At 32.4% G+C, this 23,682-nt stretch overlaps 1 protein-coding gene across 4 annotated transcripts in view; it reads left to right on the top strand.

The window, feature by feature from the left end:
* The window catches only part of LOC148622897 (elongator complex protein 1-like), a 35,284-nt gene extending 11,798 nt beyond the window's left edge, over nt 1-23,486 (top strand). For 2 of the 4 annotated variants that reach the window (XM_088573194.1, XM_088573196.1), the window contains 24 exons: nt 516-752; nt 2,332-2,496; nt 2,825-2,921; nt 6,031-6,198; nt 7,063-7,175; nt 9,615-9,712; nt 10,843-10,896; nt 11,206-11,308; nt 11,869-12,058; nt 12,446-12,604; nt 12,798-12,929; nt 13,234-13,319; nt 13,510-13,655; nt 14,361-14,484; nt 15,379-15,476; nt 16,720-16,921; nt 17,163-17,224; nt 18,584-18,646; nt 18,942-19,116; nt 20,105-20,231; nt 20,502-20,629; nt 21,245-21,399; nt 22,661-22,736; nt 23,342-23,486. In XM_088573194.1, coding sequence (XP_088429320.1) covers nt 516-752; nt 2,332-2,496; nt 2,825-2,921; nt 6,031-6,198; nt 7,063-7,175; nt 9,615-9,712; nt 10,843-10,896; nt 11,206-11,308; nt 11,869-12,058; nt 12,446-12,604; nt 12,798-12,929; nt 13,234-13,319; nt 13,510-13,655; nt 14,361-14,484; nt 15,379-15,476; nt 16,720-16,921; nt 17,163-17,224; nt 18,584-18,646; nt 18,942-19,116; nt 20,105-20,231; nt 20,502-20,629; nt 21,245-21,399; nt 22,661-22,736; nt 23,342-23,421 — 3,038 coding nt within the window. In that variant the 3' untranslated portion in view covers nt 23,422-23,486. Of the gene's footprint in view, nt 1-515; nt 753-2,331; nt 2,497-2,824; nt 2,922-6,030; nt 6,199-7,062; nt 7,176-9,614; nt 9,713-10,842; nt 10,897-11,205; nt 11,309-11,868; nt 12,059-12,445; nt 12,605-12,797; nt 12,930-13,233; nt 13,320-13,509; nt 13,656-14,360; nt 14,485-15,378; nt 15,477-16,719; nt 16,922-17,162; nt 17,225-18,583; nt 18,647-18,941; nt 19,117-20,016; nt 20,232-20,501; nt 20,630-21,244; nt 21,400-22,660; nt 22,737-23,341 lie in introns of those variants that run through there. The other 2 variants (XM_088573195.1, XR_015920722.1) reach the window with 2 other exon arrangements.
* Nucleotides 23,487-23,682: the final 196 nt, after the last annotated feature.

Below are 23,682 nucleotides of genomic sequence, written 5' to 3'. Positions count from 1 at the left end.
TCCATACACAGGTGATTCAATTGCTCATTGCATATTGGAACTAGTGGAAAAACTCATTTTGTTGGCATCTATAAAATTTGATTTGTTGTTGTTCACTTACTGTGAAAGTACTTTTATTCATAGATACCAATTTTTGTGGTTTAGGAGAAAAACCGGTTCATAGATTTTTAAATTCTTTGATTTGACTTTTCATACAATTGAATTGGAAATAACCATTTTGTTGGGAACCAAATTTTGTGATTTGCTAAATCAACATAAACCACAGAAATTGATGTACTTCCACAGTATATACAGTACAAATATGGTAGGCATTGTCTATTACACTGACATGTATAAATTCCATGATGAATTATTTTTAGATTAAAGTAATTAGAAGAACAGTTTAATTCTATTTTAAAGTAAACAATATTGGAAGTTAATATTCTATATCATGTAAATTAGAATTATCAATGTTCAATTGTGATATAATCATGTTAAAGTACTACAAGAAAAGAACATTATTTTTGTATTGTCAGTTCAGTTATGGACCGTAGGAAATTACCATTGGTATTTGAAACAAAGCCTTCCATTCGAGCAAGATAGACCAGGTTCAGTTGTTTGGGACCCTGAACATGCATATAAACTACACATACTGACATCTGGTGGGAAGTACCTACAATATACATGGGCCTGGGCCACAGACTGTAGCCCTGCACCTCAGGTCATCGGTGGTACAGAAGAGGCCCAAGCATTGGTAGCTGTCATAGAAGGGGGTTAGTTGCAGTTCAGTTTATTATCTTATATACTTCTCTGTCTAAGCATTAGGCAAAATGTATATAAGATGTTGCACATGAAGAAAAAACACAGATATTTTATTGCATTATCCAAGTATTTATACCTTATAACCTCTAGAAATAACTATGAAAGTGTTAGTAAAGTTTGCCTTTTTAAGATATTGTAGGTCAAATTTAGATGTAATGCACTATGGAAAAACGGCGGGAAAATTTTCCCTCACTTTTTCCCTATATAACCATTAAAAAAATTTCTATGTCACGGATGCTTCAGGATAAATTTAAATAGCTTTTTTAGTTCTTAACTAGATGTATTGAATATATTTGAGGCAAAAAAGACCAGTTTGAGAAAAATGATGTGCCACCCATTGCCTGATTCTGACACTGAATAGTACTTAATTTGTTATTGATATTAGAAAAAAAATCTATGAAGATAGATTCAAAATATTTTATTGAGCAAGGCAGGTAGTCTTAAGTTCCATTAATACATATTCACACAACAGATGGAGTTGTCCTATCAATCTCATATGCAAAGGGTAAATTCGCTATTTCATAGCATTACACCTTAATCATATTCAGAGCTGCTTAACTCTGCCCTGTTATGTAAATTAGTACAGTACACCAGAAACAACTTCCTGGATATGCAATGAGTAGTGCTCATGCCCTGTGAGATTTTTCACATCCAGTAAAGCAGAGTCTATCAGCCAGCGGACAGATACATAGTTAATCAGAAGGAGGTTATGGGTCTGTGGAGGAGATTGATATTCTGTATTAACTACATGGTTTTAAAAATCTCTTAATGTGAAAATTGTAAATCCAGAAATTAATTTCAATATACTTAACAATTCCTGAAGTTAAAAATGTATAAATAAATGAAAAAACTATGAACAGCCAAAAACATGTATCTGGACCAGAATTATTTTTACCAATTATGTGACTTCTGAGTTTTGTTAGGCATAAAAATGGTGCATCCCTGGTAACACTAGTTATCTTTTGTCAAAGTAAAAAAATGTTATAAATTGGCAACTTCAAAATGAAAAAATTGATGCTTGACACCTCTTCAAACTTTGGTGTGCTGTGCCAGATTGTACTGCAGACAGTAGTAAGAAGGCTAACATAGAAAATATACCATTTTATTTTGGTTACTTATCCTCACAAAACTTTTCCAGAAACAACTTTTCCTACCTCCATTACAAAGAGTGATTGATCTCTGAAATCACATATTTGTATGCATACAATTTAAAAGCGTACAGGGAGAGAGTTAACATTTTTTCTTTGTACTGGATTTAAACAAAATTTAATAACACTAAACTATAAAAAATTAGGTGCACATGTATTTTTTGCTTCAATGAAGAAATTGGAAAAAGAAACAATTATCTTTAGGCACTCATCACTGGTAATTTATTGGTTAAAATAGATAAGAATAAGGCAACTTAAAAAAAAATCACATATATTTTAGCCTATTGCTAGTTTGTAGCCTTATTTCTAGTCTTTATAGAAAGGCTTTACTTCTCTGTTCTAATACTACTACAATTTGAGACTTCTCTATATGTGTTTACAGATAAAGTTCTAATGACTCCAATGAGACAGATGGTTGTTCCTCCACCAATGTGTGCCTACAGTCTACAGTTACCATGTCCTGTCAGTTTAATCTCCTTTAGTCAACAGGGCACCAGTATTGGTGTACTATTGACTAACAATAATGTGGCTCTGTATACATTTAAAGGTTAGATCAGATACATGTGTATTGATTATGGTAAAACTTGTGATAATATAGAGGCTTACTTTCATTTCATTGTGATGTACATATATTATTTTGGTTGATGTTATCTTCTTAACATTTGGATTATTCCAGTATAAAACCAAGATGATTGTTTACAATCAGCAGTAAATATGATAATAGAATTATCTGTACTTTAAAAATGTCAGAAATCTGAAGGTGTCACTGTAATTACTGATTAATATTCTGGAAGGCATTTTTCCCCATTTGCTTTGTTGAAATGTTTTTTAATGTTCTCTCTAAAAATAAATTCCATTTGAAACATACATTACAGAAGGTCAAGAGTTAGACAAGTCTGTGAAGTTAGATGGTGCTGGTGGAGGGAGTTTTGGTATATGTTGTAAGACTCCTGTCCTGTCAGGAATATACAGGTATGTTTATCTCTTATTGTTATGACAGTAATATACATGGATGTTTATCTTTACTGTTCTGTTAGGAACATACATGGATGTTTATCTTTACTGTTCTGTTAGGAACATACATGTATGTTTATTTTTTACTTTTATGACCGGAATAAACATGTATGTTTATCTTTTATCGTTATGATAGTAATATACATGTATGTTTATTTTTAACTTTTATGACAGTAATATATATGTTGTATGTTTTTCTTTAAAGGAGAAGACCATGTTATTGTGCAAGTCATAAATATCAAAACTAATCTGTTAAATATTCATGAAAATTAAATTGAAACAAAATAATTTCCTTTTCTTAATTAATTAATCGAGATTTATTATTAGGAAATTTGAATTTCTCGCGCCTGTGGGCGCCACCATGATCAGTTGAACTGTGATGTCACGAAGTCGGTTTGTAAAGTGAAAGTAAATAGGTAATTGATTATGATGCCCGAAGAAATGGCAATTTTGGGACTTTCCCCTATAAATTCAACCCAAAATAAACAGAAGAAGAGATTTAGGCACAACATGTTAGCAAATGTCAGACATCATTGACAAACAGAGGGATTTGCAGCCAGATGGCTAGTATTTGTGAAGAAAATCTTATGGCTACTTCCATGACTTCCGAAGAATGTTCTTGTTGCTAGTAGAAATAAAACTTTTAGAACATTTCTCATTTATCATTCGTGCAATCGTGAGCTTGACAAGTCATCATGTTTTGATGATTAAATAAACAGTATCGTAGAAATATTTACGGATTATTCTTTGTTTACATGTTATTTGCAGTACTTGTGTCACTACCAAACCAACTTAGTGACATCACGAGCCAATCGGAAGCTATCAGTAAAAATCAATTAAGTCTGACTATGAGCTTCCTTCAGATAGGAGAGTTCTGCAAGATGGCTATCCACTTATATTTCTAGGATTTCTAACTTGGCATAGACTTGAGCATTTTATAAAAGTGCATTTTGCATCAAAGGTTATTTATTTTTGTTTATTTGGGTATGTTTTATCATCAGAGCCTAACTTAATGCAAAGGTGGTTTTTCCCTTTAACTTTTATGACAGGAATATACATATATTGTTATGCCCTGACAGGTGTGTAGGTATATTTCAAGTGCAAGTATATAGTAAAATTGTATTTCACTGGTAGCGTGGCCTTTGAAGGTATTTCCATATACTTGTTCTTAATACACAAACCAACAGAATTTTAACTTATAAATAACATTTATTAACCTCTCAGGAGTCAATAATTTAATGCATACGATATATAATATTAAAACCCTACCACTGAACACTAAAGTATAAATGGAGGTCCCCCCAAAATATGATATGGGCTGTTAGGTTCTATAGGTTATGTCAAGGTCAGGTCGTAGTAAAAATATTTACTACTAAAAATATAGGGGCATACCACCGGTGTTGTTTTCCTGGCGAGCTGGTAGCGCACAGTGGTCAAAATCAAGCTCAACAGTTCTAACTCCTCTCAGAATAATGCTACCAGGATTGATTTTAGGATGCTGGCCCACAGTTTATGTATAACTGCCCCACTTGGAATTTTAGGCCCACTTTAAGGAATGTGGGGATTCAGCTAATATCATTGGTTTATCCTTGTGGGTATCCAAACGATATGATTGGTTAAGAAATCTTTGCATTCCCACAAAAGTCTATATTCTCCTAACTAATGACTTCCGGTCTGCCAAATACAAATATGGTTGACATCGAGGGGGAAAACATAATAACGGGATGGAAAAGAAGGAAGACGGGACCTACTAAAGCTTATAATTCGGGGAAATAAGCCCATAACAATCATATCCCTTAGCAGAATATATGAAATTAATGACAGGTGAGAAATATGAATAAATATACGAAATAAAGCTGGGGACTGGTCAACAGCTTGGGACTGAGTGGACACCAGGGATGCAACAAGGAGGACGAACTCTGTCTTGACCCTTAGAAAACATTTCCATGATAATCCCAATGCAATAATACAAATACAATTATATAACTATGTTTAAATTGTCCGCATCGCACACGAGTTCACTCCTACGGACATGAAAAAACAAGAAAAAGGAACCTGAGTGGCACTCAAAAATATAACTTCATTATAAACCTACTGACTTAAACCCTATTTTGTAACAATATGCTTATCTTTACTGTTCTGTCAGGAACATACATGTATGTTTATCTTTTACTGTCCTGACAGGAATATACATGCATTTATAACTTTTATTGTTATGATAGAAATATATTTGTATGTTTATCTCATTACAGTATTTAACCAAAAGCCAAGATTTTCAGAAATATGTCTGCAACTATACACTTGTCTTTATTTAAATTTTGGTTTTTAGGTTTTAATTTTCTTAATGTTTGAAAACTAAGATAAAATTTGGAAAAATCACTTTTTTTTCAAGCCATCAGTTTTGACCGGACAATTTATATTTATAAAGAGTAAAGTCAGTTAACCATTATAAATATTAATGGCATTACAAAAGCTCTTTGTGTCCTGAATTGCACTTCCATTGAGAAGAGTCTTATCCCTGGTATTTTGGTTTGTGAGTTGCATGTTTTTTTTTATTGAAATGTTAGTTTTATTGAATGAAATCTACCCTCAACATATCATATGTACCACTGTGTTGTGCAGGGGTTAATAGGGTTTGTAAGTCTCATCATGTGACTCATGGTTTCACGAGAATGGGTCCCAGTCTACCATCCAAATGCATAGAGATTTGTCATTTTCAGAGCGTTGGATCAAGTATATAAAAGTGAAACATATTTTTGTGTAAAAATACCAATAAAAATGACAAATATCTATTTCCACATGATAAAAGTGTGTTAAGAAAAGTGTAAAATAGAAGATTTGGCATTGTAATACAGTGTTTCAATATCCCGAAAGTAAACAATAAAATACAGACCGGTCTTCTGATTTAATATGCTCTACATCAGAAATCCTGGTAAGAAAAAAGAAACTAGAACGAGACTTACTGACCCTATTGTGCTCTTATTGATTAACCAAATAGTTGTAGACTAAACACTTTTTTCCATTTATGTCTTTCCAGTTAAAATATATATGACAATTTTAATTTTAGAATTGAAGGTTTGCCCTCTGGTTGTGACAGATATCCTTTGACAGTTAATCATATGGTACTACAAAATGATAAGACCTTGACCTTGGTTTTTGTTGATCAAAAGTCTGGGAATCATTCTGTTATTTCTACTGCAAGTTTCCTGGAGCATGAACAAGTTTATAGAATAAAGTTTGTATTTTGAAAAAGTGTAAAATTAGATACTTGTGCATGACTTTCTTTTTTGTGTAATTTATTTTTATATCTCCACAAACAAAGGGGTGTATAATGACCTTTCTGTCTGCCTGTTTGTCTGTCCACATATTTTGTCTGTTTTCCACAAATCCTATTTAAGGGCTTTACATTCTAAAAACATCTTCAGTGCAACTCCTCCTAATTTGCTCATTAAATGTTGTACTACAGTTCATTGGGTACCAATTTATGGTTTTTGTTGGTAGGCCAAACCACAAAATGAAAAGGAGATTTCTATTGATGTGTATACCAAAAACCTCATAACCGTGAATTTAAGAATCCATAAACTTGTGTTTCTTCCCTAATCCACAAAAATTGGTATCCACAAATTAAAGTACTTTCACAGTATTAATGTTAGACATCATATGTAGAAATGCCTTAATAAATTTAAATAATGTCGGGTCACTATAAAGTTGAGATTATCCTACTAAAAGATTTAACTTGGTTGAAGTATATTTGAAGTAGGGGGTATTTTCTTTGCGAGCATGTTCCCAGTATAGCTAGTTTCTGTAAGCTTTAGTAAGTGTATTTATTATCTACATTTGATAAGATTGATAAAAAAATGCTTCATGATATAAAATTTTGTTCTACAGTACATTTGATATATTTCAAGCAGTAAAAGTATGAAAGTTCTGAACACATGTATGTTTTACATCAATCTTGCATGAGCTTGTTATAATGCTGATTTCTTTAGATATTTTTTGTATGTAATAAAAAGATTATTGTGTCTTAAATTGCATATCTGACCACAGAAGTTTCTTATGTTGGGTATTTGCCACTGTGAGTTACTTGTTTTTATTTTAGCTCATCATTAGATATAGAGGACCATGTATTTAGAATGGCAGCCACTCGTCACAATGAGTTGTTTCAATATGCTCTACAGCTACCTGATGGTTCTCTTCTCAGATATGATCCTGGTAAGTAATTAGTGCCCTAGTGGATAATATCACATTCTAAACACTTATAAACAATACTGCATGTCATATTGAGCCTATAACTATTGAAATGTTTGAAATTAAAATAAATCTGTTCTACTAAAGGCGAACAAGACGTATGAATATTGATAAGGATATCCCATATATGGATGCTACCCTATTAAAGGCAAGCAAATAAAATAAATTGTTTTATCCCCGGCTGGGTATCAATACTGAATTTTGATTGGTTAGCTACACATTGCTTAAAATCCCATATCTGCGGATGTTGCTAAGATATATCCCCTGGGGGTTGCTAGACATTTCCCCGGGGAATGTCATGCGCACTGCTGACAGCTCCTCCAAGATCAGTATTTCCATCCTCAATGAACAAAATGACTGAATTCAGAAATCAACTCTCTGGAGTTAACTTATATGACTTGCTCAGCAACTTTGATTCTGTTTCGTATGTGTCTGTATTTCATGGATGTTACATTGGATCTATCAACATCAACATTAAACAAAACAAATTAACACAAACTCCGATTTTAGAGCAAAATTTCAGTGATTGAATTATAAAGTTTTTTGTAGAATTACTTTAAATTCCTCAATGAATGATGAATCCTGTACACTCTATATATCCCGAGTAATTAAATGTTGTACCTTTTAAAAAAATTAATCCTTTGATGCCATTAATTTGTCTTAGTTTTCAGATTTTTTACGCACATGACTTTGCTTCGTCGTCATCATCATCAATAGCATTCCTGACCTAGTTTAGTTTTGACGTCACATTTCTGACCCATAAACTTTTGACGTCTGTGACGCAGCGCTCGAGATGTTGACCGGCAAAAACAACATTGTCGATTTTCATTGTTATTTCAATAAAAACACCTTATATTTGGGCACCGTTAGGGTTCTACCAAAGGTAGTACCCTACATCCGATAAAAAACACTTAAAATTTGTATATTTCATTATATTTTTCAAATATACTTGCAAAAACGTCACACTTGCGTAACATGTTGTGTTGAAAATCCCTAGAAAAACGCCAGTTTAAGCTTGAAACCGGGGATTAAATCGTCATCTACGTTTGTATCTGTAGATATGGAGATTTTAAACCTGTCAGTACTACTGTACATCTTCGGCTTCGCCTCAGGATGTACTAACGTACTTCATGGATTTAAAATCTCCAAATCTACGGATAATAACATAGATAACCTATAATACAGTCAACTCCACTTAATCGCATATCGCTTTATTGCATATTTCGGTTATTAGCATAATTTTCTCCTGCACAAAACCATTTCCTATTGTTCTGTTAGGGAAAAAATCGCTTATTTGCATAGGTCTTGGAGGTGCATTTCGGTTTATTGCATAGAGAATTTTGCCTCATCCAGGTAAAGACAGGTTTTCCCAAATTCTATTTTAAGCCTTCGGGTCATAAATATGTCAATCATATTTATTGTTGTAAAAACTAGATTATCATCAATCAGGAGGTGTTAATAATAGATTAAAAACATAATGGACATAAAAGACAATATAAATGATTTCTAATTACATTAAAATAAACAAGCACCTAGGTGAACAATGACTTCTGACGACATGCCAAACATCACCTTATGATGCGGCATGGGGTTCGGCTTGGGGTATTTTTTTTGTCCCTATTTAAATTCTTCCGACTACAAATGATTATCAATGTAAATTTAATTTTCTTTAATGAGCTGAACAGTTTTGAGTGAGCTTGGGTTACTAGGCATAAATATCATACGAAAATTATAAGTCATTCATTCAGTTCAATGTCTAATGAAATTCAAATACCCTAAGGTGCCCCATACTATCCACACTTCATAGGAATATATCGAGGTCAATTACACGTATAATACACAACTATCAGTGTATAATGGTGATTGAACAGAGGAATAAAAACACACAGACCATTTCAAAAGCCCACAAACTGCAAACATTGATGAATATTACACTGAATCCTGGCTGAAATATGAAATATGGGATTTACTTTCATAGAAAGGTCAGGAAATTACTTGACTTTTTATAGATGAGAAACACGTGGTTTTACTTATAAATACACACAACGTAAAGAATGTCAGTAAACAAGACAAACACAATATATATTATTTATTGATAAAAGAACAATACAATGAGAAGGTCTATAACAATTAAATACCAGATCAGAAATGTTGAACAGGGATATCCCTGGTTGATCCACAGTATCGTCGTCTTACCTGAACTCACACTTCCGGTAAAATCGTAATTTCGGTTATAAGAATAGCCCGGTTATTTGCATAATTTTTACTGGCAAATAGGCTATGCAATTAAGCGGAATCCACTGTATTTGTAAGATACTTGTCTTCAATATAGGTATCTGAAGTTCAAATATGTAGAACAACAGTACACGAACTTTGAACTAATATTATTTTTTCTACTATCAGTTCAAGATCTGATATCACCATGGGCAGATAACTCTGGCCAGGAAGTTAACTTTCCTCTTCCTTGCTCTCAGATGGCAGTCTGTAGTATTGGTGGCCAGGTATATTATTAATTCATGATTGGTTTATAAATTAGGCAATAATGTTTCTTTTGTCTACATTTTTTGCTCATTTTTCTTTGTTACCTGAAGGTTTTTTTTTTATGTCTCCGCGACAAACTGTCGGGGAGGGGGGGGGGGGGCACATTAATTTTAACCCCTGTCTGTCCGTTCGTCCATCGTGCCGTCTGTCTGGATTACACATGATCATGGCTTGTCTGGCTATCTCCTTGTAAGTTTTTGAACTACATCTAAGATATTTTACAGGATTTTTCTACACATGATGAAGGTGTGCAGGGCCAAAGGATTTTGATTTTCGTGAAATATTACAGAAATCGGTGAAAGTTAAACTTACTTATTTTTGTCAAAAATACGGCTATATGGCTTGTATGGCTATCTCCTCGTACAGTTTTTGAACTACATCTAAAATATTTTTTACAGGATGTTTCTACACATAATGGTGGTGTGCAAGGTTATAGGATCTTGATTTTCATGAAATATTAAGGAACTGGGTGATAGTTAGACTTTTTTATTTTTTTCAGAAATATATCCCAAGCAACAAAGTTTGGGTTTTGATACTGGGGTATTAACATTTTTTATGTGTCCATTAATATGTTCATCAGTCCTCTTTTTCTCATCAGAACTAGTTTGATACTACCAAACAGAATTTCATGACACTATGTGGCCATGATACAATATATAGATATGCATATATTTAGGAATTTCTGATCCCCAAATTGATCCCCAGACCATGATTAACACAAGTCTTGGAAGGATATCTGAATCAGCAAACCATATCTTCATACAAAAATAAACATGTTCCTAATTCAGCAAATCTAGTGAGCAGGGGCATCATTAGTGTCTTACAGACACATTTGATTTACTAAAAAAAAGAAAAAATCACTACTAACAAATGAGGTGGGGGCTCCTGTGATGAACAGGGCTTCTAGTTTAATTTTAAACTTTCACTATTACCACTGTTCTTCATTATGAATTACGTTCCCAAAGTTATCAGCAGTTCAAATGACTAATCTTTTAAAGAGCACATCTGGGTTTTTAGGGGGAATAAGCATTAACATTATAATCATTTTTGTGTTATTTTTGTTTTTTAATATTTTCATTAAATTTATCAGGAGGCAGTACTTGGTTTAACTGACAGATACAGATTCTATGTCAATAATACAGAGGTAAAAGGAATAGAGCCACAAACAGGGAAAACTTGCCCTAGAAAATGGCATATTTTTGTTAAAAACTATCTGTGTTGTAGTTTTATTAAAGACCTTGAACAAGAATTTTTAGAGAAGACATTGATTGAAAAACCAAGAACAAAAAACAGATGTCCTTTAACTATTAAAGCTACATTCTTGTAGATAATATAAAACAAAGCAATAAAACTCACATTTTGTTATTTCAAATATGATTTACTGTTTTGACTACATTATTGTAACAAACTTTAGTTTATCATATGATGTTGATTTTTCATAAACCATTTTCAGGTGGCAACAAATTGTACATCATTTGCCATACATGATGAGTTTCTTCTTCTAACTACATTGTCACACACCTGTAGATGTATATGTCGGAAGACAAAAATAGAAGGTTAGTTTAGGCTGTAGGAAGGATTTCTGATACATGTTTGTTAACTTCATTGTTTTAACTAGTTTCAAATAACTAAAGTGTACTTACTTAAGTTTAAAATAAAATAAAATTGTAGATGGTTATAAGACTTTGGCATTCCCATTTGCAGGCGTGACATGATAAAAATTTCAAAGGGTTAGTGTAGACACTTACTTATTAACACAGAAAGAGATCAGAATTTCTTATGATATGAATGATTTAATTTGATTGTTTTTGACAGTTTATGAAGTGTAAACTGCCCCAAAATTGGTGATTTTGCATAACCTGGTCAAAAGTTAAAAAACAATCCTTAAATAATCAGATAATGAACAGTTTTGTTTAATTGTTGTTTATATGTCAACCAATTTATGATAAAAAGATATTTGTCAAACAAACTCTGAGGTCTGTTTTTTTTTTTTTTTTTTTTTTTTTTTAAATTTGATGCTTCTAGTATGTTGTCAGCTTTGATTGACATGTTGTTCTTGAATAAAGTATGTAAATAATGTAAGTGTATGAGAAAAATGTTTCCTTGTATTTTCCAGTTTTACCAACCCTGTCTGATGGAAAGGAACACCCATTTGATGAGAGTATTAGGAGAGTAGAGAGAGGCTCTAGGATTGTACATGTGGTACATGATGATACTAAACTGGTCTTACAAATGCCCAGAGGCAACTTAGAAACTCTCCATCCAAGAGCTTTAGTTCTGTCCGCTGTTAGAAAGGCTTTAGATAAGTATGTGATAAGAAAATCCCTGCCTACAATTTTCAGTCAGATTTCAGATATCTAACTGTTTTCGAGTTATGAGGGGTCAAAAGGGCCACACCCCAAAAAATTGACTATTTTCATATTTGGTCCAATTTTGAAAATGTTCAATTAGATTTCAAAATTTGTGCTACATTGTGTCCAAACCAATTGTTGTGTCCATAATGAACTGTAAGTCCCTAAGTGCGTCAAAAACTAATATTGTGTCCACACTTGCCCCAACTGTTTAGAGTTTGACCACTGTGGTCTTATCATGCTGTTTTCCGCAAAACTCTTTATTTACATGATCACCAACCCTGCCTACAGCAGACCCAAATACTCAATCAGAAATTATTTTTCTGTTCTTAATTTTTCCAGAGTTCAATATAAGGATGCTATGGAGCTGATGAGAAAACATAGGATAAATTTAAATTTGATGTTTGATCACAACCCTAATGTCTTCCTAGACAATGTGAACAAGTTTGTTCAACAGGTGGAGTCAGTCAACAACATCAACCTGTTTGTAACAGATCTACAGTGAGTATAAGACTTGTATGGTAACTAATATGGCTTCTCTCTTATAAGGTATGTTATTATTGAAATATAATTATAATGTTTACAGAGTTAAAAAAAGTTGACGGACACAAAAATGCTGAATAGCCAATATACTCGCATATAAATACATTGATAAAAAAAATAAAGTAAAACTTGATTGTTATTGTCATTATAGTCCTGATGATGTAACTGTTACTATGTATACAGCAGCCTACCAAAAGTCAGCAGACGACAAGGAATTTCCAAATAAGGTCAATGTTGTCTGTGATGCTGTCCGACAGGCACTTATTGATGTGAATGAAAACAAGTAAGACTAATCTAGTTACTAGTAGTGAAATCTGTAAGATTAAATCTTTTGGGATTGTTCATGCTGTTTTAGTAGTACATGCATCTTTCACTGCATAGGAACAGCCGTGATGTGATAAAATACTGTGTAGATCAACTGTAAAAATGTATGAAAGCTTTCGTTAATGAACCTCAGTAGATTGCAGTTGTTTATTAAAGATTTATTTAACAGAAATGTTAATGATGTACATACCATATGGTTTACAGTGATTAACTATCTTGTCATTGGTATCAACCAACTCAGACATTTTTATATTAACTTGTAGATATCTTTTGTGTATATTGGTAACTCATGTAAAGAAGACACCACCTGAGCTAGAGAAGGCGCTATTACTAGTCAGGTCACTTAGAGGTATGTTACTGTTTATAGTTGGTTCTTTATTGGGTTGTCGGTATTGCAACATGTGTTTCAAAATCTCAAATATAGCTGTATAAATTGTTTAGAAAAAAAACATCCATTGAGAAAATGTAATTTTACTGTAATAGTTATTTTTACAAGGCAGAGTTTAATGTAGGTGTGAGATGTAATTGATTCTTTATAGAGAAGCCATCAGATGATGTAGTTGTCAGTGCAGAGGAAGCTTTGAAGTACCTTTTGTTTCTGGTTGATGTCAATGAGATGTATGATGTAGCATTAGGGACTTATGACTTTGATCTTGTCATGATGGTGGCAGAGAAGTCACAGAAGGTATTTACGTCTCAGTCTATTGGAAGTCATTAAACAATCAATGGTTTTGAAATAAATTATCTAGGTCATTAATTCCTTTGTCCTTTTGATAGTTTGATCCTCTTTAATTTGTTTTAAATAAAAGTCAAAATGACATTTTCAAATTAATTGTTCAAGAGACAAATTTTGAGAATAACACCAGTAAGACACAGTTATACAGTTGTATTACTGTTGTTCCATGAATCATTTCCAATGTATACAGCAAGACACTTGCTGTCCCTAATAAAAAATAGAGGGCAAATGGCACCATGATATGATTTTTATGTGACTGCAGAAAATTGGAAATTAAATACTTTAAAGTTTTTAATCTGACTTTTAATGATTCTTGTTTAAATTGATTCTTTTTACAATAGCTTTAAGAAGCACCCTACAAATTTACTTTATTATTAATAGTTTTAAAGATTGTGGGGTATAAAGTGACCCATTAAGGCACATTGAAGGCAAAACATTTTTACTTAAATTCAGTTTCAAAATATGCATTATTATATCCAAACCAGTTGTTGTTTCCATTATGAATTGTAAGTCTCTATGTTTAAGTCAAAATCTAATATTGTGTCCACACCTGCCCCAAATGGCTACGGTCTTATCATGCTACACTTGGCAAAGCTTTTTATTTCATCGTTTCAACTATGCTACCTATAAAGTTTTTGTACTTATTTCACACAGGATCCAAAAGAGTACATTCCATTCCTGAACTCACTTAGGCAGTTGGAAGGACATTATCAGTATTTTACTATAGACAGATACCTTAAGAGATACAGCAAGGCTTTGGAACACATATCTAAATGTGGTATGTATTGGAATAAAAATGACAGTTTTGATGGTTAATTACCTTCAGTTTAGCTTAAATGTAAAGAAGAAGGGTTATATGGGATTCTGAAGAAATATTTTGTCCTAGCTTTCAAGTGGACCCTTTTCCAAATTTTCCTTACTTTTTTACAGCACCCTTGTAAATTTTGGTGAAAAGCCTACATATTAACATATGTCCCTTGCCCTAAATCAGGAAAAAATATTTTTAGCAATAAGTCTTGATTTTCTGCAATACTTTCACCAAAAATGTTCATGGCTTCTTTTGCTCTCCCTAGTCTATCATTAAACCATGGATTCTCCTCAATGAAAGTGCATACTTATTGTTTTCTTTTATTGTACCTCTGCTCCTGTGGAGAGTAAATACATTGTTTCACCATTGTACTTGGACTTTAGTAACTTTATATTTTTGAAAGTTAAAATTTTCATTGCAATTTTCACAGCAGCTTGAAATTTTAATACATTCCTCCTGTAGGTACGCCATATGATGGGATTCATGTTTGGAAAAATTTGGAAAGATATAAATCCTTATTATTTGTTGAAAAAAGTCCTTTTAATTACTTACAATTATGCTTATTTTTTTTTTTTTTAAATTTGCCCTTATTCTTTACAAAATGTTGCTTAAAGGCCTGTATCCGAACAGAAGTTTTCAGTATTACACCGTTTTTCTTAGGCTATAAAATAACAATTTGATGCAGTGAGTAAAAACAAGAGTTTCTGTTGAAAAAATAGTTATTACATACATGTCATGTAGTTTTGTTTTTTCTTGAATTTTTGTGTATTTGGCCAAGAACTATTTAGGAAAGTCTTTGCAGTTTATTTCTACTTAAATATCAATAGTGAGTATTAAAATGATATCCTCTGTTATTTTATACAGGTTTTGAACATTTCAATGAATGTGTAGGTCTGGTTAAAGAGCACAAATTATTTACAGAAGCATTACTGTTATATCAGCCTGGTTTTCAGCAGTACAAGGTTAGTGTTGTCTGGTTCTCAGCAGAATAAAGCTAGTGTTGCCTAGTTCCCAGCAGTATAATGTTAGTGTTGCCTAGTTCCCAGCAGTATAAGGCTGATGTTTCCTAGTTCTCAGCAGTGTAATGTTAGTGTTGCCTGGTTCCCAGCAGTGTAATGTTAGTGTTGTCTGGTTCTCAGCAGTGTAATGTTCATGTTGCCTGGTTCTCAGCAGTGTAATGTTAGTGTTGCCTAGTTCCCAGCAGTATAAGGCTGATTTTGCCTGGTTCTCAGCAGTGTAAGTTAGTGTTGCCTGGTTCTCAGCAGTGTAATGTTAGTGTTGCCTGGATCTCAGCAGTGTAATGTTAGTGTTGCCTAGTTCCCAGCAGTATAATGTTAGTGTTGAATTTGAATCACCTTTTTTATATGATGGTTCTCATCATTTTTTGATAGCATTTTTTCTGACTATGTCTTAAAATTGTATAATGTTCTGGTAAACACTTATTAAACAAGAAAAACAAAAACTTTGTAAAAAGCACTAATTGCTCGAGTTTTGTGTTTTTTTATATGTTTAATAAGAAGTTTTGAAAGATTGTTGATAATAGAAATAATTACATACATTTGAAACTGTGAAGTATAATGCTCTGAGGATTGCTGTCAATACAGTCAGTACAAAACCGTATAGACGGTAATTTTATCAGAGTGCCAATTTTGGCGTATTTTAGCAGTTTTTCTAAAATCACCAAAATAAATTCTGTCAAATTTTCTCTTAGCTTAAGTACTAAGTTTATCACTTAGCATCAGTCAAAATTTTTCGTATACATGTACTTTTTTAACTCAAAATAGCCAAAATTTACATCCACCAATATAACCTGATATACGGTATGTATCTCCCACACTAGTAGTGGCATATAAGTAATATGTAAATGAGTGTGTTTTAAGCAATGATAAATTTGTCCAACATTTTTGTTTTCATCACTAACTGTTCTGTTTTTAATGTAAGTAAAATGAAGTTCATCACTAACTGTTCTGTTTTAATGTACGTAAAATGAAGAGATATGTAGTCAATCTGACTTGTCTCAAGTAAAGACATTCTATAAAAAAAATAGGAAACTCAAATGTCATGGATGATTGACTGGTGTTTTTGATACTGTCCAAAATCAGAGCAGTCAGTTTACAACATATGCCTAGTGGTTACAGAAATTATTCCATTGTAGATGTATAAGAGATTATTATTTCATTCTAATTAAAAAATCATATTTTTCAGCATATTGCAACATTATATGGAAACCATTTATCAGAGAAGAACAGAGATGAAGAGGCTGGTATAATGTATGTTAAGGCAGAGAACTGGGAACTAGCTTTAATGTCATTTAAGGCATGTAAAAACTGGAAACAAGTGTTCTGTATGACTGCCAGGCTACAATATAGCAAGGAGAAAGAAATGGAGGTGGCCAAAAAGTTGTCAGGTATGTTAAACATCACTATCCAAGACTGAATGTGTTAAGTATAGTGAATTGTTGATGATAGTTTAGGTGGCCTTGTTTAAATAACATCACAAATCACACACATAATTTTACAAAATATAACATGTTTGGATACTTGGAAAAAAAACAGATTGATGACAAGTACATTTTCTTTTTAAGAAACATCTCTTTTTCTGCCTGTCAGCCAATTAATTCTTTCTAAAGCAGTATTCTCTATATACAGTTCAATTAAAAGAATCCAGAAGACATCAGGAAGCAGCTGTTGTATTGGAACAGTATGTTTTGGTATGTGTAGTAATTATACCCCATGCAACGAAGTTCCGAAGGGTATAATGTTTTTGACCCGTCCGTCCGTCCGTCGTGCCGTCCTTCAGTCCGTCAGTCCGTCAGTTCGTCCGTCAGTCCATCTTCTGTTTTCCGGACTTTTTTTCCTAAGCGATTGCAGATATTGACATGAATTTTGGATATTGACATGATTTTATATGTATAAGTTCACCATGATAAGTTATAGGTCAAGTTTGTTTTGTTCCCCTCTGATGATTTTTACTGAAATTACCGGCCTTGTTCTTAGCAAAATTAACAGTAAAAAGCGTTTTCTGGACTTTTTTGTCTAAATGCTTGCCGATATTGACATGATTTTTGGTATATAAATTCACCATGATAAGTTACAGATTAAGTTTAATTTTTGTTTTGCTCTGATGATTTTTATCAAAATTATGGGCCTAGAACTTGACAAAATTCACAGAAATAAGTTTTCCGGACTTTTTTTCTAAACGCTTGCAGATATTGACATAATTTTTAGTATTTTTAGTATATAAATTCACCATGGTAAGTTACGGGACAAAGCTGTAGTTGGTTCTGCTCCAATGATTTTTACCAAAATTATAGGCCTTGAACTTAGCTAAATTCACAGAAATAACTGTTTTTCTGACTGTTTGTTTCTAAACACTTGCAGATTATGACTTTTTTTTTGGGTATACAAATTCACCATGATAAGTTATAGGTCAAGTGTATGTTTTGTTCTGCTACAATGATATTTACTGTGGATTAACTAAAATTCAAAGAAATCACAGTCTGAAGTTTTAAACTACCATTCTGAGTTACAGAAGTTAGTTAGAAGATAAAGGTCTGAGGCCTAAAAACACTCTTATTCCTCTTTTCATCGGGGTCCTTCTACATGTATTTCTGTTACGAAAAACTTAACTTTAGTATCCAACATGGGGACATGTGGGGTATGTGAGCGTGCTCACTAAGGTTCTTTAATTATTCATCAGTTATTAGTTTTTGTCACTTACCCACTTGTTGGAAGTTTGTTGGATTTTAAAATTTTGAACTTAAAAATTCAGTAGTGTAAACCTGTACCATGCAGTAAAAAAGTTATCGAAGAAAATATATTTTGTATGAAATGTGAAGAATATGCTGTTGTTATAGATTCATTTTAGTTGAGTATGAAACATTTTGATTTAGTCTCCTATCAGTGAATATAATTTTAGGTTCTGTTTCTCTGTCTGTCAGAATTGTCCAGAGTTTAGTTTTCATACGTTATTGTCCTTTTATAAATTTGTATATTTTTGTCATTTATCTGATAAGGGACTATGTATTTCTATTTGCAATACTCTGATAATCTTGTTATAATCATTGTAGGATGTAGAAGAATCTATTGTATGTCTGATAGAAGGTTGTTTATGGGATGAGGCTCTTAGAATGGTTTGTATCATGAAAAAAAAACTTTATTTCGTCTTGGCAGTGGCATATAGAAGTAAAATACACATGAGTGTGTTATAAACAATGATAGACTTGTCCAACTGTTTTGTTTTCATCACTAAATGTTCTGTTTTAATGTACGTAAAATGAAGAGATATGTAGTCAATCTGAAGTAAAGACATTCTATCAAAAAAAATAAGAAACTTAAATGTGATGGATGATTGTTTAATACTGTCCAACATCAGAGCAGTCAGTTTACAACATATGCCTAATGGTTACAGGGATTATTTCATTGTAGATGTATAAATATAAGAGAACAGATTTTATTGAGTCCAATTTAAAGTCAGCACTGATTGAGATTTGTAGTCACCAGATTGAGACACTGAGTAGTTTACACGCTGAGTTTGATAAATATTCAGACAGATTAGAGGTTGTCAGGAAACAGAAGGAGAAAGAGAGATTGGAATTTCTTGGTAGGTACTACTACTGCTTACTTAACTAGGACTAAGTTTAGATAGTATTTATATTATTACACTTCATGTCAATTTTGCTGCATTTTGATTGGTTCAGTGTGAGGGTAATATTCTGCTCTATCACATGTCTCAGAGGGTGATAGTGATTTTGTCTATTACCCTCTTGTGAAAAGCTAAACAGGTACAGGTAAATATAAGGTACCAGTTTAATCTTAGTCAGTTTTGCATTTGAAGGAATTAATATGCGCAATATTCATGTCAGTAACTGATATAACATTGATCAATTAATTAAATTCAGCAGATGTATATATCTTTTTGAAGTTATGATGCCAAATCTACTATGATTCGGTACCCAAACATTTCAAATTGTATTGTCAAATTAAAAAGTGACTGAGGTATTGTAGTTATGATGCCAAATTTACTACAATTCTGTACTCAAACATTTCTAATTGTATTGTCAAATTAAAAAGTGACTGAGGTTGCAAATTGGAAAGAAAATATTATAATGAGAATTTTTGTTGTTTAATTTAAATACACTCAATTCTTGACAGTTACAAATGAATGTTAAGTTGAAAGAAAATAAAACAATAATAAAGAAGAAAATAAAGACAAAAGACAAACACACAGAATTGATTGTAAGGGCTTAATTTGAAAAAGATTGGTTGGAACATTCAGTGTAATAAATTAAAAAACATATAGCTTAGAGGGTGATAAAGAGTTTGTTACCCCTGGAAAATACATTTCACCCTCGGCTACACCTTGGGGTGACAATGATTTTCTCAGGATAACAAACTGCTCTGTCATCCTCTGAGCTACATGTTAATTATATATTGGTGTATATTGAACTTGGTGTAATCTTTCAAGAAGGATTTCAAATGTACATTCTTATGTACTTAAAAGGTTTGAACTTTCCTAGTGGAGGTGATATTTGTATTCTTCCTTTGAATTGCAAGAAGGGATTTTATTTTTGTCCTTTAATTGTGGATAGAATCAGGAGGTGATTTAGGAGCAGATGCTGACCTTTACTCTGATACTAGTAGTGCTACTGGAGAAAGTATACAGTCTTCTCGTTACTCTACTGATAGCCGACAGTCAGCTTACAGTAAAACATCGGGGTAAGTAAGATAACTTTTTAACATTTAAATTATGCATTAGCTATACTTCACATAAAATTGTTTAGATATATTTTTGCTTAACTAATTTCTAATATAACAATACAATTACTGGAATTTCAAAAGGAATCATTTCATTTAAATAGATAACATCTGTCGATGATTGAAGATGGTTTCTACAGGAGAAGTAGTTTAATTACATACCAGCTTTATAGCAATAAAAGGCATCTCCATAAAAATTGTCAGTTCTGTATGTTATTTAACTTCTTGTAGGAAATCGTCCAAAAATAGGAGAAAAGCTGAACACAAAAAGTGGAAATTGAAAGAAGGAAGTCAGTATGAAGACTTAGCTCTCATAGCTGCCTTAGCCAGAATAACTAAAACTGTAGATGGACTCAGAGGTTAGTCACCTATCAAAAATATATAATTTGCAATAAACAGTATTGGCATTAATGATTACTGAATCTGGTCTGTCAGATATTCCCACCTTATATGTTAGATCAAATATATAAACAGAAAAAAATTAACGCATAGGAAATAAAAAGTAGAAAAAAACATATTTATACAACACTTGGTCCTTCTACTCTGAAAAACTCAATATAGTACCATAAAATAAGATGTATATCATGCCCCACCACATAATGGCTGTCCCATGTTCCATCATTCTGCATTAAATAAAGTTCTTTTAGATTTGTTTTCCTGAATGCTTGCAGAGATTGGGTTGATTTTTGGTATGTGGTTGTATCTTAACTTTTCAAGTTTACACATATATTTCCTTTGGCCTATTGATTTGAAAAGAAATTATGGGCTGTGTTAAAAATTCACATCACATTATGATATTCATGTTTTTCAATAAAATGGGCTGGATTTGTTCATAATAAAATTCTTAAAAAACACTATGCAACATTCAATACTATAGGCCACTGTCACTGGCTACCATTCAATGTTTCGTTTTTCTTTTAGATGATATACATGCCCTCTTGAAATCATAAGCTCAGATTATTTGTTTCTTTTAGATGATATTCACGCCCTCTTGAAAGCATTAGTTCAGTTCAACTTTGACAAGGAAGCAACTGGTTTACAGAAGAAGTTTGGAGATTTTCTCTCAGACATAGAGAGTGGAATACCTGATATCTGGAATGAGGAGATGACAGAAAACAGAACTCAACCAGTTAGTATATATAGTGAATATTTGGGCCAATTACTGTTAAGTTTTTATTGTAGTTATGTAAGTTGACCTTAGTTATTTTCCTTTTTTACTAAATTTCTAAATTTTCATACAACTATAAACAAAAATTGTGTTAGTATAATGGTAATAGGAATGTCAACAAGTCAAATTGGGATTGTGGGGGTAATGATCTGAAACTTTCAGAAGCTAGTGACTGAAATGACCAAACTCGAATGTCTTTCTTTTTCCAAATATTAGACTAAGTAAAAGTGTATGGATCTTTATGAAGTCTCTACCACAAGAAAGTTTGATTGATTTTTTAGATATATAACTTGGGAATACAGGTCATAAGCTGGCCAAAAACAGTTATTTTATAAAACTTACATCAAAACTATTTAATAAAGCATATGTGAATCAATCTCTCAAAATTGTGACAATAAATTCACAATGTGCCACCAAAGTCAGGCTGAGATTGGTTTTGAGGTGATTACTGTATCCATATAGAGATATAAAGCTGCCAGTAAGGGAGCAAAAACATTTTCCTGGGTTTCATGCAATAACTTGAGTATAATTGCAGGACATCTATGGATTTATATTACTCAATCTAATCAAAATTATACCTATCAATGTTTCCATTCAGTCACTGCATGTAGGATCTAACAACACTTCATTCTACTTTCTGTTCAGATGACCATTTCTGAATCCTTGGGTTTTTTCTTTGAATAATGCTTTCAAAATCATAACAGATGAAATCTGATTGGCTGATCGGAAAGGTCATCTGAACAGGAGTAGAATGGAGTGTTGTTAGATCCTACATGCAGAATCTGAATGGAACAATTGATAAGTCTAATTTAAATTAGATTGTATATTACTAGTAGTAGTATCCATACCACAAAAGGAAGGTTTTGATGGTTATGGTCCTTAGCTTTTAGAAATTGAGGGCCAATAAAGGGGGCAGAATTAAGCAATTTGTTAAACTTGGTATAAATTGTTTATTTCTTACATCTAACTGTAAATTTGGAAGTCCTTTGACCACTTTCATTTTGGTCAGAAACTTGTCAAGCATTTAATCACAATCCAAATTAATAGTTGTATCAGGCTTGAACATTGAATTCATACTTGTCAGAATTTGACTTCCGCTGTTACATCAAGATGCACTCAGTGAATCATTTTATTTTTATTTGTAATAACTTCATAACTGTTAACTAATTAGATCTTGTAAAACATTATATAGACAAATTTTTGGTTTTTTTTTTCACTTCAGGTGTTAGGACCAATGACAACAGCTAACTCTATAGCACAGGCAGTACAGAGAGGTCAAGCAATATCAGAAAAACAAGGTCAGTGGCTGTACATTCATACAGTGAAACTTATTTAAACCAAACCTCTGTTGGACTGTGGAATCTGTTTGGATAACAGATGCTTGGTTTACCCAGGTTTAAAATATATAAAACTGATTTGAAAGGACTTTAAAATGCTTTATACAGGGTTTGGTTTAGAAATGTTTCACTGTATAAAGGTAAAACATATTGATGTCATAGTTTTATTATTGACAGTTATTCTACCTTGGTATTTCACACGTCTCTTTTTAGTGACATTACACATTGTTTTGGTAGTTGTATCATTTTCCCATTGTTCTTACTGCCTGATATTTTCTATTGGAGGCTACTGCTGTGATACTAAAAAATATTGACAATTTTCAATAACATTTTTGTTAAATTGGTTGAGTTGGCACTAAAAAGTGTCAGTATTGGATGTGTCAACAGAGCATCTCATCTCACCTTATCAGACTCATTGTGGTATTTACAGTCTAAACTTCAAATCGGCTGTTGATCGGAATCTTAAAATGCCATTGTATTGATGGAGATGTAACTAAAGGATGCCAATTGGCAAATGTTTATTATGTTCATTATAGCCACAGTAAATCAGGTTTATTTTGTTTCAGACCCTGTTATAAGAATACCACCAACACTGAATAAAGAGAAGAAATGGAAATTATCTACCCTGGACAGTTCTAAAACATAAACAGTGCAATACATAATTAAAACTTCTGTGATTAATGAGGAAAATAAATCTAATCAGTGTTAGTATTTAATATTTGTCATTGATCTTATAAAATATAAACATCATGCTTACTATCAATGTTTGCAAGAACAAAGCATCCCTTATGAATACCAACCTAAAAAGATATGGAAGTGTCAAATAGATATAAGGCATTAGTCAACAAAAAAAAAATTAAATTTATAGAGTTGTAAATTGACTAATACAAACATACATAAAGTAATG

The sequence above is a fragment of the Perna viridis genome, chromosome 3 (genome assembly GCF_037379345.1).
Source record: "Perna viridis isolate PV_CMFRI_1.1 ecotype Kerala chromosome 3, ASM3737934v1, whole genome shotgun sequence".
Taxonomy (NCBI): Eukaryota; Metazoa; Mollusca; class Bivalvia; order Mytilida; family Mytilidae; genus Perna; species Perna viridis.
This window is presented reverse-complemented; position numbering and strand designations above follow the sequence as displayed.